Source organism: Oenanthe melanoleuca, chromosome 17 (genome assembly GCF_029582105.1).
Source record: "Oenanthe melanoleuca isolate GR-GAL-2019-014 chromosome 17, OMel1.0, whole genome shotgun sequence".
Taxonomy (NCBI): domain Eukaryota; kingdom Metazoa; phylum Chordata; class Aves; order Passeriformes; family Muscicapidae; genus Oenanthe; species Oenanthe melanoleuca.
Window position 1 is genome coordinate 2,320,935 of NC_079350.1, and position 12,547 is coordinate 2,333,481.

The 12,547-nt window shown below is 46.9% G+C and overlaps 1 protein-coding gene across 1 annotated transcript; it reads left to right on the forward strand.

Moving 5' to 3' along the window:
- Positions 1 to 2,288: 2,288 nt before the first annotated feature.
- Positions 2,289 to 12,509, forward strand: STOM (stomatin). Its single transcript, XM_056505275.1, has 9 exons — positions 2,289 to 2,531; positions 5,974 to 6,077; positions 6,920 to 6,992; positions 7,885 to 7,967; positions 9,644 to 9,847; positions 10,307 to 10,441; positions 10,850 to 11,030; positions 11,912 to 12,037; positions 12,123 to 12,509. The coding sequence occupies exons 1-8, from the start codon at positions 2,492 to 2,494 to the stop codon at positions 12,034 to 12,036; spliced, it is 945 nt and encodes a 314-aa protein (XP_056361250.1). The 5' UTR covers positions 2,289 to 2,491; the 3' UTR covers position 12,037; positions 12,123 to 12,509.
- The last annotated feature ends 38 nt before the right edge of the window (positions 12,510 to 12,547 follow it).

A 12,547-nucleotide genomic window follows, 5' to 3' on the forward strand; every position in this document is an offset into this window, starting at 1 on the left:
CTAGAGATTAATAAATCAGTTTTCGAGTCCACTGTTTACTTCTAGGCAGACAGAAATCAAGTTCTCCATTTCCTTTAGTTATTGAACCAAGAATTAGGAGAGAAAATATTCCAATGTTATTATTTAGCAAAGGAGGAGAGGAGAGGGGAAGGGGAAAGGGAGGAGGAAGGGGAAGGGAAGCTGTGCCGCTGCTCCATGTCCTGGGAATGCCCTGAGAAGAGCACCCCGATGGCAGCAGGTGGCAGCAATGCCCCACAGGACAGCCCTGTCCTTGCCCACCCCACCCAGGGACTTGAGCAAATCCCCTGACAAGCAGCCAAAGAAAAAAATTAATGGAATGCAGGCCCAGCTAAAATTAGAGAGAAGCTTCCTCTTTTTTAATCATAAATTTGTACATCAGTACACAGCATGCTGCTGAGATATTGCTGAACCAGGGCTCCCAGCCTGTGGAGGAGAAAGGTCTTAATTGCTTATTTTTCACTTTAGAGAGAGGGAATGAATAGGTGCTGCCTCTTCCTTGCCAAAACAAGGTAAACCCATGCTGTACATCTTTTAATGAGCAATTTGTATAAATGTTTAAAGCACCTACAGAATCGTAGAACCATTATCTTATTATTGGCAGCAGCTCAGATTTTTCTAGTGACAAATTTGCTGTGGATGACGGGGGTTCCTCACAGCTTATCTACTATTTCTGCAGAGCCTGTCCCTCCCATTTCCAGCACATCCTTCCTTCCTTCTCCATGCTGATCCTCTCTAAACCAGCCTATTGCCAGATCCTGAGGTCAACCAGCCCATGGAATCTCACAGATTCTCATTCAGTTACAGCATGTGGTATTTCCAACACACGGCCAAATGTCACATTGCATTGTAAGCTTCTTTGTGGCATTTGCAGCTGCGTGCAGGTGACAGATTGAGCATAGAATGATTATTTATCAGTTCTCACGTGGACAGCTCGCAGTTCTCCCTTCCTTTCAGCTTTGTGAAAAATTGGCCCCATGTGTTACGTACAGAGCATAAGTAAACTCACAAAGTTGTAGACAACAGGACAAAAGGGTTGAGGAATTACTGATACAAGAACAGCAGGTGTCAGCACTCGTAAATGTATTAACAGCAAACACGTGAGTAAAGATAATGAACAGAACGAATTTTAAAAGGTCACTCAGGGATCTCAAGACAAGATTTAGTGTTTAGTTTCATGTACCGCTCATCTGGATCAGTCTGAAATCAACTGGCACGAGTGTGGCAGGAGGAGTTCACAGCAGCAATGGGGAGAGTGTTCATGAGGGGTCTTACTGGAGAAGGTGTTGGTCATTCTCCAGTGCTGTTCTTGTCACTTGGAGACATCAAGAACCACGATTACATTTAGCATTCAGCTCCACTCCTGCCTCATTAGCCTCATACAACTGTGCTACCAAACCAAAACCTTGGCTCCTCTGGTAGGCAACGGACAGCAAGATTATTTAGGCTCTTCCAAGGAAGAGTTTAACACAGAGTAACATCAACACTGAAATCTCTCTATTTTAGTAGTCTAATACAATTTTTGTTCATAGGCTGCAGTGTGTTTATTGAAGAAATATTGCACTCTGTCAGTACACAGTGTAACGTGATAGATGTGCATTTGTACGTGCCCACTAATTTCCAACATCCCATAGAGAAAGAAAGGTTAAAGAATAGCCAGGATTTATTTATAGACCTCATAATTCACACTAATATAGAATTCAACTTTTGAACTCTGATCAAGTTTAACAACCTGGTTTACAATCTGGTATGCAATGCCTGTGTGTGTACGATGTGCTTCTGCACAGACTGTCTCTGTGGATGGACCTTGTACGAAAGCAGCAGAAATCATTTCCGTGGCCTCTTCCAAAAGGGATAAAAGATCCCAGCTCTCCACGTGAGAGGGAGAGACTGTGGGGACGAAAAGCAATAAAACCTCACGGAACAGGTGTTCCATTCTCACATTAAACGACACACGACGCCGGGGCAGCTGCAGCTTTCCTCACTGCTCTCCTCAGGAGGGGAGGCCCGGGGCTCACTCACCTCAGCCGATGGCTGCCCGCCTGGCCGCTCGCTCTCTCCGTGCCTTCCCCTCCTTCCTTCCCTGCCCTGCCCGCTGTCCCGGGCCGCCTCCAGCCGCTTCCCCTCGGCTGCCGCCGGGCCGGGCGCTGCGGGCGGGGGTCCCTCCATGGCCGCGCCCTCACGCCCTCAGCGGAGGTGGAGCCCCCTAGCGGCGGGGCTGAGCGCGCGGGCGTGGCGGGGAGGGCGGGGCGTAGCGGGGCGGGGCGGGCGCGCGGGAGGGGCGGGGCGTGGCGGGCGCGCGGCCGCTGCGTTGAGGCGGCGTTGAGGGACCCGCGGCGGGACGGCGGCGGCGACAGCGGCGGCGACAGCGGCATCGGAGCATCAGCATCTGGATCGGGGCAGCGCTGCGCAGAGACGGCTCTGAGGAAACGCGGGCCGGGCTCCGAGGCGGCCCCGAGGGGACGCGGGGACCATGGCAGACCACGAAGCGCAGAAGCCCCGGCGGCCGCAAGGTAACGGCCGCGGGCGGAGCGGGCGGGGGCTGTCCCCAAACGGCCCCGCAGCGGCCGCTCCTCGCGGGCTCCGTGCGCGGGGCGCCTTCGTGTCTCTCTCTTTCTCTCTTCGCTTTTTTGTTTCGCTTTTAATTATTACTTTATTTAGTAGCGGGGAGAAAGTTTGAAGATGCTTCACCGAAGTTAAGCCCGCGGGAGGAGCGAGGAGCGGTCGTGCTTCTCTTCCCGGGCACCGTCCGCTTCCCTCAGCCCCGGCTGCCAAGGGGTCACCGGCGGCCCCGGAGCGACCCCAGCCCCGGTTAACGGGGGATGCTGAACCCCCAGCCCCGGTTAATGGGGATGCTGAGCCCCCAACCCTCGGTAACGGGGGATGCTGAACCCCCAGCCCCGGTTAATGGGGGTCCTGAGCCCCCAGCCCCGGTTAATGGGATGCTGAGCCCCCAGCCCCGGTTAATGGGGATGCTGAACCCCCAGCCCCGGTTAATGGGGATGCTGAGCCCCCAACCCTCGGTAACGGGGGATGCTGAACCCCCAGCCCCGGTTAATGGGGGTCCTGAGCCCCCAGCCCCGGTTAATGGGATGCTGAGCCCCCAGCCCCGGTTAATGGGGATGCTGAACCCCCAACCCTCGGTAACGGGGGATGCTGAACCCTCAGCCCCGTTTAATGGGGGTCCTGAGCCCCCAACCCTGGATAACGGGGGATGCTGAACCCCCAGCCCCGGTTAATGGGGATGCTGAACCCCCAGCCCCGGTTAATGGGATGCTGAGCCCCCAGCCCCGGTTAACGGGGGCTGACCCCGCTGCCCGTTCGGGTAGTGGCCCAGGTGGTGATTCCCGGCAGGTGCTGACACCGCCCTTGGGAAGGTGTCGGAGCATCACCACGAGCTGCCCCTGTGACGAAACTCGGGTGGGTTTTTGTGGCGTGTGGTTTCATTTCCTGTGCAGTAACTCGGATCACTAAGGGGAAAACTACGCAAATAATGACAAACAGAGTCAACACAAGTAATCCCTGGGGCACTGCACCAGCGAACGAGAACAAGGAGAGATTAGAATTTGTTTTTTGGCACTACTGTGGCTTTTCACTGCATCCAAATCCTTTCTAGGTGTGACTGGTGGAAGTGGTAGAAGTCCTCAGTGGGGCAATGAGTTGTACTGAATTTTGACTTCTTGGTATTGTTATTGAAGTGGGTTTTGGCCTTCCAGCTAGGAAGTGTGTTGGTGTGTGACATGAGTCAGGACATTTTGGAGATGCACTGAGACAGCACAACTGCCAGTTTCATTCACTGGAAGCTGGAACATTTTCCTGTTACTTCCATTGTTCAGAGACAGGCAACGGAAAAGTCCTGATTTATTTTATGCTTTTCTCATTTGCAACCGGAGAAGGAAATGTATTTGTAAGATTGCTTTGTGTATGAAACCTTTGGCTGGGTAATTTGAGTTGTTGTATAAATAACTGTGGATCTCTTTGGGCCTCGTGCCCAATGGTACATGCTGGTTCTGGTATCCTTGGAGAGGATCTGCATTTCATGTGTTAACTAAGTTAGTTATTAATACCCTGCCATGGTCATGTCAGTTCCAATCTTGTCTCTGCAAGCCTTTCCTGAACACACTGCTGTGGTTCCTCCTGCAGCTCTCATGTGATCACAATAAAATATGGAGTAAGTGGCATTAGATATAGTTTTGGTTATTGGGTGTCGTAATTTTGGGTATTTCCCATGTGAAATGCTCTGAGAAGCAGCTGTGAAGACATCTAGTTCACTTTGAAATTGGCTTTTCGTTTTCAGTCAGGGCACATTTTTGCTCTTTGACAGTGGTGTGCTTGTTTGGACTGTGGAGCCTTTGCAGAAGGAAATAAATCACAAATGAACCATGTGCAACACCTCAAGCTGTAACAAGAACTTTCCCCTTCCATCTTCGCCTCCAGCACTAAGTGTGTATTATAAATTCTTAATAAAGTTTGATAGTCCAAGTGATAATTTCTTGCTAAAGTACAATAACTGTTCCAGTGAGCCTTAAAGGCATTGAAGGCTGATTCAATTAAGATTTTTTTAATAGTCTTTCTCCTTGTGGTTTATTTCTTAAAGAGGTCATTCAAAAATATTTGCATTTTTTTTTATTGCCTGCTTAGATTTGCCCACCACAGCAGGCTATAAATCCAAGGTGTGGGCTTGCCTGCCTTTTAGCTCAGGAGAAGGTTCCAGTGGGAGGTTTGGGGGTACTGCCAGCCATCAGTGTGGGGTCAGGTCTGTGTTTTCAGCCTGTGGGGTGGGCAGGGATGGGGATCACCTCCAGAAACTGCAGCATTACCTCTGCACCAGCTCTGTCAGTCCTACTTGAGTGCTTTGAGCTGGCTGCTCTCAGGATGAAAGTCAACGAGCCTCACTGAGAAATCAGGCAAGAATTGCCTCTGGATGAAATTATCCCAGTGCTGTGATGAGATGGTTCAGAACTAGCTCACCCACAAATTCCAGGCATGTTTCTTTTGTCTCATAGAGTTTTCCACAAGACAGCATCTCTCTCCCTTCTTATATTGTGAAAAACAACACATTGGTGCTAAATAAAGCATCCTCTTTGCTCACTCTTGAAATTTGCCATCATTTGAGGTGTGACTTCTACATGAAATTCTGAATCTCCAGAGTAGGAAGGTGATGTTTGTGAGTGCTGGGTATCACCCTGGGACATCCCTGCTTGGCAGCAGCTCCTGGCAGCCCCTTAGGAGTTTTAGCTGGCAGGATAACAAACTTCCTGTAGCTCTGTCAGTGCCTCCCAGCCCACATTTTGTCCTGGCTTTAGCTGGGTATCTTTTGAAACCAGCAGCTCGTTATTTGATCCCAGAGTTACCTTCAGCTGGTGTCTTCTCCTGACAGGGAAATGAGGCATGAGGAGTTTCTGGCCAAGAAATTCTTTTTGGAGGCTTTATTTCACATCCAGCTAATCTTGTACCTCATCTTATCCAACTTCCCAGATCCAGCGGGTCTGAGAATTGTGGTTTCCTTGGATCTGCAGCCCTGATAGCTGGAGCAGAGCCCAGGTTCTAAGGATGCCATCCCTGAGCTGACAGGCTGTGGGGTATTTATTAAACAATATTATTAAACAAGTGTTCCTCTGATTTCTCAGAAAAACAAAAGAGCGCGATTTCCACTGCTGCCTATGAATCACTCTGCTAAAAAAAAACCGAAAAAACCTGGGGGAGAGAAAGGCATTTGAGAATTGACACTTAAATGTTGGTTCACTTCTGCATAAATGCTACTTGGGCAGCATTCTGCTGTAGGTGAAAATCAAAGCAGAATTTGGCTTTTAATCTAATTTCTGGTCTAAACCTAATGCATTTGGCCAGAGGAGTAGTGCTAACAGTGACTTGTTTCTAAGACCATTCAACATAAATATATCCAATTTAGGCAGTCTTGGATTTTAAAAAGTGAAAATTTTTGCTTTTTTGTAGATGATGTTGATACTGGCCTCGGTGTGTGTGGATGGATCCTGGTCATCACCTCGCTTGTTTTCACTGTTCTTACATTTCCTATATCAGTATGGATGTGCATAAAGGTAAAGTTGTTCACTGCTGAGTTGGATTAAAACTTTCAGCAATGCAGAGTGGCTGTTATTGTTCTCAATTGGATTTACTTGTTCTAAACACAAATTAATTCAACTCTGTTGTTTCTTGAGCTATAGCAGACAGTAGATAGCAGGCCTCAGCACTTCAGGGCATTCATCTTCAAACCAAAAATAAAAGTGGTATTAAAATATTTGGTCAAAAGAATTCATTGATATCTTTACTACATCTGCCCAGTTGTCATTAGTAAATAAGCTCATTTGAAGGATGAGAATAATTGCAAGAACCCATAATTACTCTTAGAGAACTGATAATTATTTTTTTAAGATCTCTCCCTGTATATCACATGTCTAAATATGAAGTATGTAAATAGAATTATGTACATAGATGTGGCTGCATGTGACACATTTGAAGACATGGTGCTGTCTGTGATCACTCTGAGGTTGATGTTTGCAGTTTCCAAACAGGAGGAGTTATTTCCTCCTGGCTTGGCTGATGTGGCATCAGAATTGGAGCTGGAAAAATCCCTGCTGGGTCACAGATGCTGCACTTTCTTGTGTCGTTGCCAGGATATTCCTGATGGTTGCTGCTGGTGCCTGGACCTGCCCAGGTGCCATCCTGCTGAGAGTCTGAGCAATATTTCTTGTGGACTATTGTCCTGACTTTTTCTTTTTGCTCTTTGCTTTTTGACAATAAAGTTTAGGCTAAAATTCTCAAAAGCAGCCAGTAGAGAAATGTGTGTTAAATTAGAGACTCAAGCCTGGTGTGTACATAATTTGGAATCCGCAGTGTGACTTCTGGAAAACCGTGTGTGACATCCAACAATCTGTTCCAGATTATCAAGGAATACGAGCGAGCCATCATCTTCAGACTTGGACGCATCCTGAAAGGGGGAGCAAAGGGACCAGGTATGTCCTGGTCAGCAATTAGTTCTAATTAGTCATCAGCAAAACAGTAATGGTGTAGAGACATTGCAGTAAAGTGGCAAATGGATTTCTCAAGAATTCTGAAACTTCCAGTAAGAGGATGTGTTACAACAGGAATTGGACTTTATGAGCCTTGTGGGTCTCTTCCAGCTTATAAAGTTCAGATTCATGCTCTGGATTGAGAAGACAGCAATCTTAATTTTACCCAGCTCTCCTTTGTTAATGTATGGGTCTGCAGGCAGAATTAAAAGCACTGAATGTAAAGGGAGTTTTCAGATGGGTGATTTGAAAAAAGAAGTTTGATGAGTCTGAAAGCCTTGATGCTTTCAAAGTAACAGAAGTCAGGAGAGTATTTGATGGTTTTGAAAAGTTGCCTGTGTATATTAGAAACTCTGAGATCTGGAACAATTTTATTTTCAGCTGTTGTTCCTGCTGCTCAAAGTGACAGAAAGGGGCAATGGCTTCTTCCTTCATTTTCACCCAGGCTTTGCAATGCTCCACATTGCTGTAAAGCTGAAGGGTCTCAGTGAGCCACCAGAACAGAAGGCAGGAGGTTGATGCTTGCCAGAATTAGGCCCCACAAGTAACTATGTGGGGGACATTTTTAAAAGTTGCTGTTAATACTTCTGGGGCTGATTTATTTCCAAATGTTAAAAATCTCTAAATAAGTGATACCCACATAAATTGAAGTTTCTCAGCATGCATTTTTAAAAAATCTTACCTTGCTTTGGAAGCTACTAACAAGTGTTGTGCTGCTGAGCTCCTCACAAAGAGCTGCACAGCCACAACTTGGGTTTCAGCTTATTGCAGTAACAAATTTTGTCTGCTTTAATGACCCATTTTCACATCTTATTGAACGGATTTTTTGGCACAGGTTTGTTTTTTGTCCTGCCTTGCACAGACAGCTTCATCAAAGTTGATATGAGAACCATCTCTTTTGATATCCCTCCTCAGGAGGTGAGTTTGCATTTGCCTTTGCATCTACTAAAGTACTTGCTGAATTTTGTGCACTTTGCTTTTCCTTCTCTCCTCTCAATATTGGGTAATGTGCAGCCTGAATACAGATTCCTTGTGGAGGTGCCATTTATTTTGAAGAATACATATATCCCTTAGAAATGTCATCCAGTAAGGTAAGAGCACTGAAAGAAAACAGATGATGCTCTGAGAACCAAATGAGATAATTGAATACTGCCCGAGAGCTGGAATGGGAGGGCTTTGGAACCAAGGCTGCTGGACTTCATACAACATTCCCTAATTGCTTCTGTGAAATCTGGAAGATTTCCAGGCACAGCAGGGATCTGTCCTGTGCCAATTTATCTACATGTATAAACTAGCTGAAGGAATGGGATGAAATTGGTATATACATCAAATGCTGTTTATAGCAACTGGGGGAATGAGTGGTCAGCTCCCTTTGTTGGGTTTGTGTGCACGAGGCTCCTGTGCCCTGCCCTGCCCAGGTACATGATGAGGGTGCTACCACTCATGGCAGGTCCTAAAGAACAAAAAAATTACTTTAATTTCTACTTTGCTTTTCCTTTGTAGCAGAATGCCTCCAGAGCATTAAGCCAGCTGAACTCAATGCTGCCAACAAAATAATAAAACCCAGCCATCCCTCTAAAAATAAGTTAGTGAACAATTGTATCCCGATGGTTATAACTGTATCACTCATGTATCAGATGCATTCTGTCAGAGATGCTCCATACAACCTGTATGGTGCATCTGTTTCCTGTCAGGTCTGCACAAGGGTTTGCTGTTCATGGTTAGTTGTAGATTGAGACAAATGGCAGCTGTCCTGGTACACTCTAAAGGGTAATTGGAGAAACCTAATCACTGGCAGGCAGAATGTGCTTGCAGCTGCTGATGTACCATTAGTGAGGCCATCAGTAATCCGGTTTTTCTTTTGACTTGATTAAATCACGCTTATGGATTTAGGTTTGTTTGTGTTCCTTACATAGAGGCAGAAATCCATTTTTATTTGTTCAACATGATTTCTGTGCATGCTACTCATTCTTTAGCTTTTGTGTTATGAAAAGCCTGCTAAAAGAGGTAGTTAGGGAGGGGACAGGGCAGGTAAATCTTGCAGGTAATTGTGTACCGTGGAACAAGGGCTGCTCTGGGCATGGCCCTGGTTGTCTGAGCTCTCTGTCAGTGCCACCCTCCTGTCCCCACGGCTCTGCTGTCAGGTTGCCCCACACAGCCCTGGTGAAACCTCACTGAAAGGCAGCACGGGACCTGGCTGTCATTCCTTGCCAGAATCACTGGTTAACCTTCCCAAGTGAAGACGAATTTCAGAATAAATAACTTCTGCTTTCTCTCCTTTTCCTGTCACTGGTATGACTTGCAGATGCCTCTGCAAATTCGAGGAAGTGGGTTAAAAATAACATGAGGGCAAAGCTCATGGAATGTGTTTTTCACTGAGAAGTTTCTAATCCCTTTTTTAGTCTCAGCTTTGCAGAGCTGTACTGGGAGGTTAATGAACACTGGGACATGTTCACATGCAACATGTGTATAAGGGGTTTTGTTTACAAGACAGTGGGAAACCAAAACTTGGTGCAGTAAAACAAAGACCTGACTGTCATAATAATTAACTTTGTATTTATGGAATATTCTGTACTTTTCCCACTGCTTTCCAGATCCTGACCAAGGACTCGGTGACAGTTAACGTGGATGGAGTGGTTTATTACAGGGTGCAGAACGCCACCCTGGCCGTGGCAAACATCACCAACGCCGACTCAGCCACTCGGCTCCTGGCACAGACCACCCTGAGGAATGTCCTGGGCACCAAAAGCCTCTCTGAGATCCTCTCTGACCGGGAGGAAATTGCACACAGCATGCAGGTATGAGCAGCTTGGAGCAGTCCATCAAACAGCAGGTTAAGCAGCAATCCCATGGATAACTTAAAGGTGTGGATTTATTTTATCTCTAAGTGATAAGTTGTGATTTTGGAGCTGCAGGCAAAGCTCTGACAAGATCTCTTGAAATAAGAATGGGGGACTAAAGCATTAAGGGCCAGTTGGGTCTAGGAGAGGAGGGCTTCCCTGGATCCTTGTGTCAGTCCTTCGCTGTTGAAGGAAACTGTGCCACAGAATTCCTTCAAGACATTAATCAAACTCTGGGGGTTTTTGTTAGTTTAAAACAGTTGTGCTCTTCTAGCTCTCAAATCATACCACAAATACTAAAGCCCTGAAAATCTGAGAATTTGAAGAGATTTTGTTTGGTTTATTGGTCATTCTTCAGATTTGGGCATTAGTTTGAGTCAGGTGTGTGGCTTCACTTACCTGTCCTGCCTTCTGTAGGTCACACTTGATGAGGCAACAGATGATTGGGGCATTAAGGTGGAACGTGTGGAGATCAAGGATGTGAAGTTGCCTGTCCAGCTGCAGAGAGCCATGGCTGCAGAAGCAGAGGCTGCCCGGGAGGCAAGAGCCAAGGTAATGACAACAGCCTGGGGGCTGGATTTGGTTTTTCCCAAGTAAGAAATATACCCTTCCCTCTCAAGCCCTTGTAGATATAAAAAAGCACAGCTTGAAGGAGAAAGCATTTTCAGCTATATGTGGGGAGTGCCTCTGGTTTTGAGAGGCAGTGCTGGAAGAATCACAAAAGCTTTTGAAGGTAGAATAAATACTTGCATGGCATTCTCAAGACCTGCTGCCAGCTTTTGTGATTGTGCATTCTGGATGGGAGGATGCAGGCACTGGTGCCTGCTGAAAGCACGTGCCCAGGGCAGTCACCTAGCAGGCTGCTGGGCTGAGGCTTTGGTCCCTGCCTGGGGCTGAAGCCGCTGTGGATTGCTGTTCCTCGGGGCAGGGCGGCTCAGTGTCCCTGTTGTGCCTCCGCAGGTGATCGCGGCCGAGGGGGAGATGAAAGCCTCCAGGGCGCTGAAGGAGGCGTCCGTGGTGATCACGGAGTCTCCTGCTGCTCTCCAGCTGCGCTACCTGCAGACCCTGACCACCATCGCTGCCGAGAAGAATTCCACCATCGTCTTCCCCCTGCCCATAAACATCCTGCAGGGCCTCCTAGGTCTGAAGGAGTAGAGAGGCTGGGAGGGGCAAGCTCGGGGTCAGCCCATGTTTGCAACACTGAATTCCCTGTGTAGAGTAGCTTGTGGCAGTGTTAGCAAAATGGGTTTGCTGAGGAAGCTTTTTATTTTACTGAGTGTGTTATAGAACTTGTATGTAATGTTTGTGAATGTGGACAATCGCTATATTTGAAGTTGAAAACCTCTCAGAATGAGTACAAGCAGGTTGTGATCTTAAATAACCTTTATCCATATTGTCCTGGATGGGACACCTCTAATCCAAAACCTCCTTTTCACATAGAAAACCAGTTGTGGTGGAGGTGATCCAATATTTGGAATTATTCCTTCTACAAAATGGGTCTGTAGCCCTGCAAGGGAAGTGGAAGTGTCCTGGGCAGTCCTGAAAATCAGGCTCGTGCTCTCTAAAGCAGTCCCCATTGATGAGAAACAGTTGTTGGTGGAACTTTCTTTCTGCCACTCAGGAATGGCACAAACATGCCATAGTTACAGACACAACGTGCTTGTGGTCACTGATGGACTACTGTTGTTATGGGGCTGTGTCTGCATAGAGTTACACTGCTTTAAAGCACTGAAAAGGTTCTGTCTGTATCTGCTTCTCCTAAAAATATTTTTTAAAAACCAAAGTGCTGCATTTTATCCAGATCTAAAGCCTTATTTCTCTAGGAAATGACATGTCTGTAACTAGCAGGGAGGAGTGGTGTTTAAGAGGAGGTGCTGCACTGGTGCTTTACCTGTTGGTGCTGCTCTGTGCAGACCTGGAGTGGTTGTTGTGTCAATAAGGGCTTACACTTCATCCTCAAAGCAGCTGGGCCTCAGCTCACATAACCCAAGCTGTTAAACTTCCTGTTTTGTACCTCTGTAGAAAAGACAGATAAGAGAAGATCTGGATACTTCTCGGGGAAGACTCGTCAGGCTGCCACCAGCACTGAGTCTGACATCTATAAAATCTGGGACGAGGCAGTGGAACTGAAAGGCCAAGATTCATGATGTAAGTGCCCTTCTCCCACTGGCCAGCATAACTCCATAAGTTGTTTCTTATGCTCTTTCTGCTCCAATCAGCTCTGTATTTACAGGTGTTTTAGGCCTGGGTACCTGTGCCTCGACACGCTGTGCCTTTGTCACTGGCAAGAGATGCCCAAGTGCTGTTGCTTTTCTGCCTGTCTGCTGGGCAGGTTTTCCTTTGTGTTTGTCAAGGTGGCAGCTCAAGTAAGCTGAGCTTAACTTCTGGCTGGGAGCGAGAGAATCAGTTAACAAAGCTGGAATAATTAGCATTGCTGTGCTCAGGCACTTGGAGTGGGAAACAGAGCAACTGCACAGTTCCAGGTTAATCCTTAGGGAAGATGAGTCACTCTGTAACTCCTGCTGCTGCAGCTGCAGCTGCCACCCCTGTGAATTCTTGTTGACACCACAAGATGCTTTTTGCTCTCATCCTCAATAAAAAACATGCTGTTTACTAATGAGTGAGTTTCTGAAAGAGTAAAATACTGTTTTTCAAGGT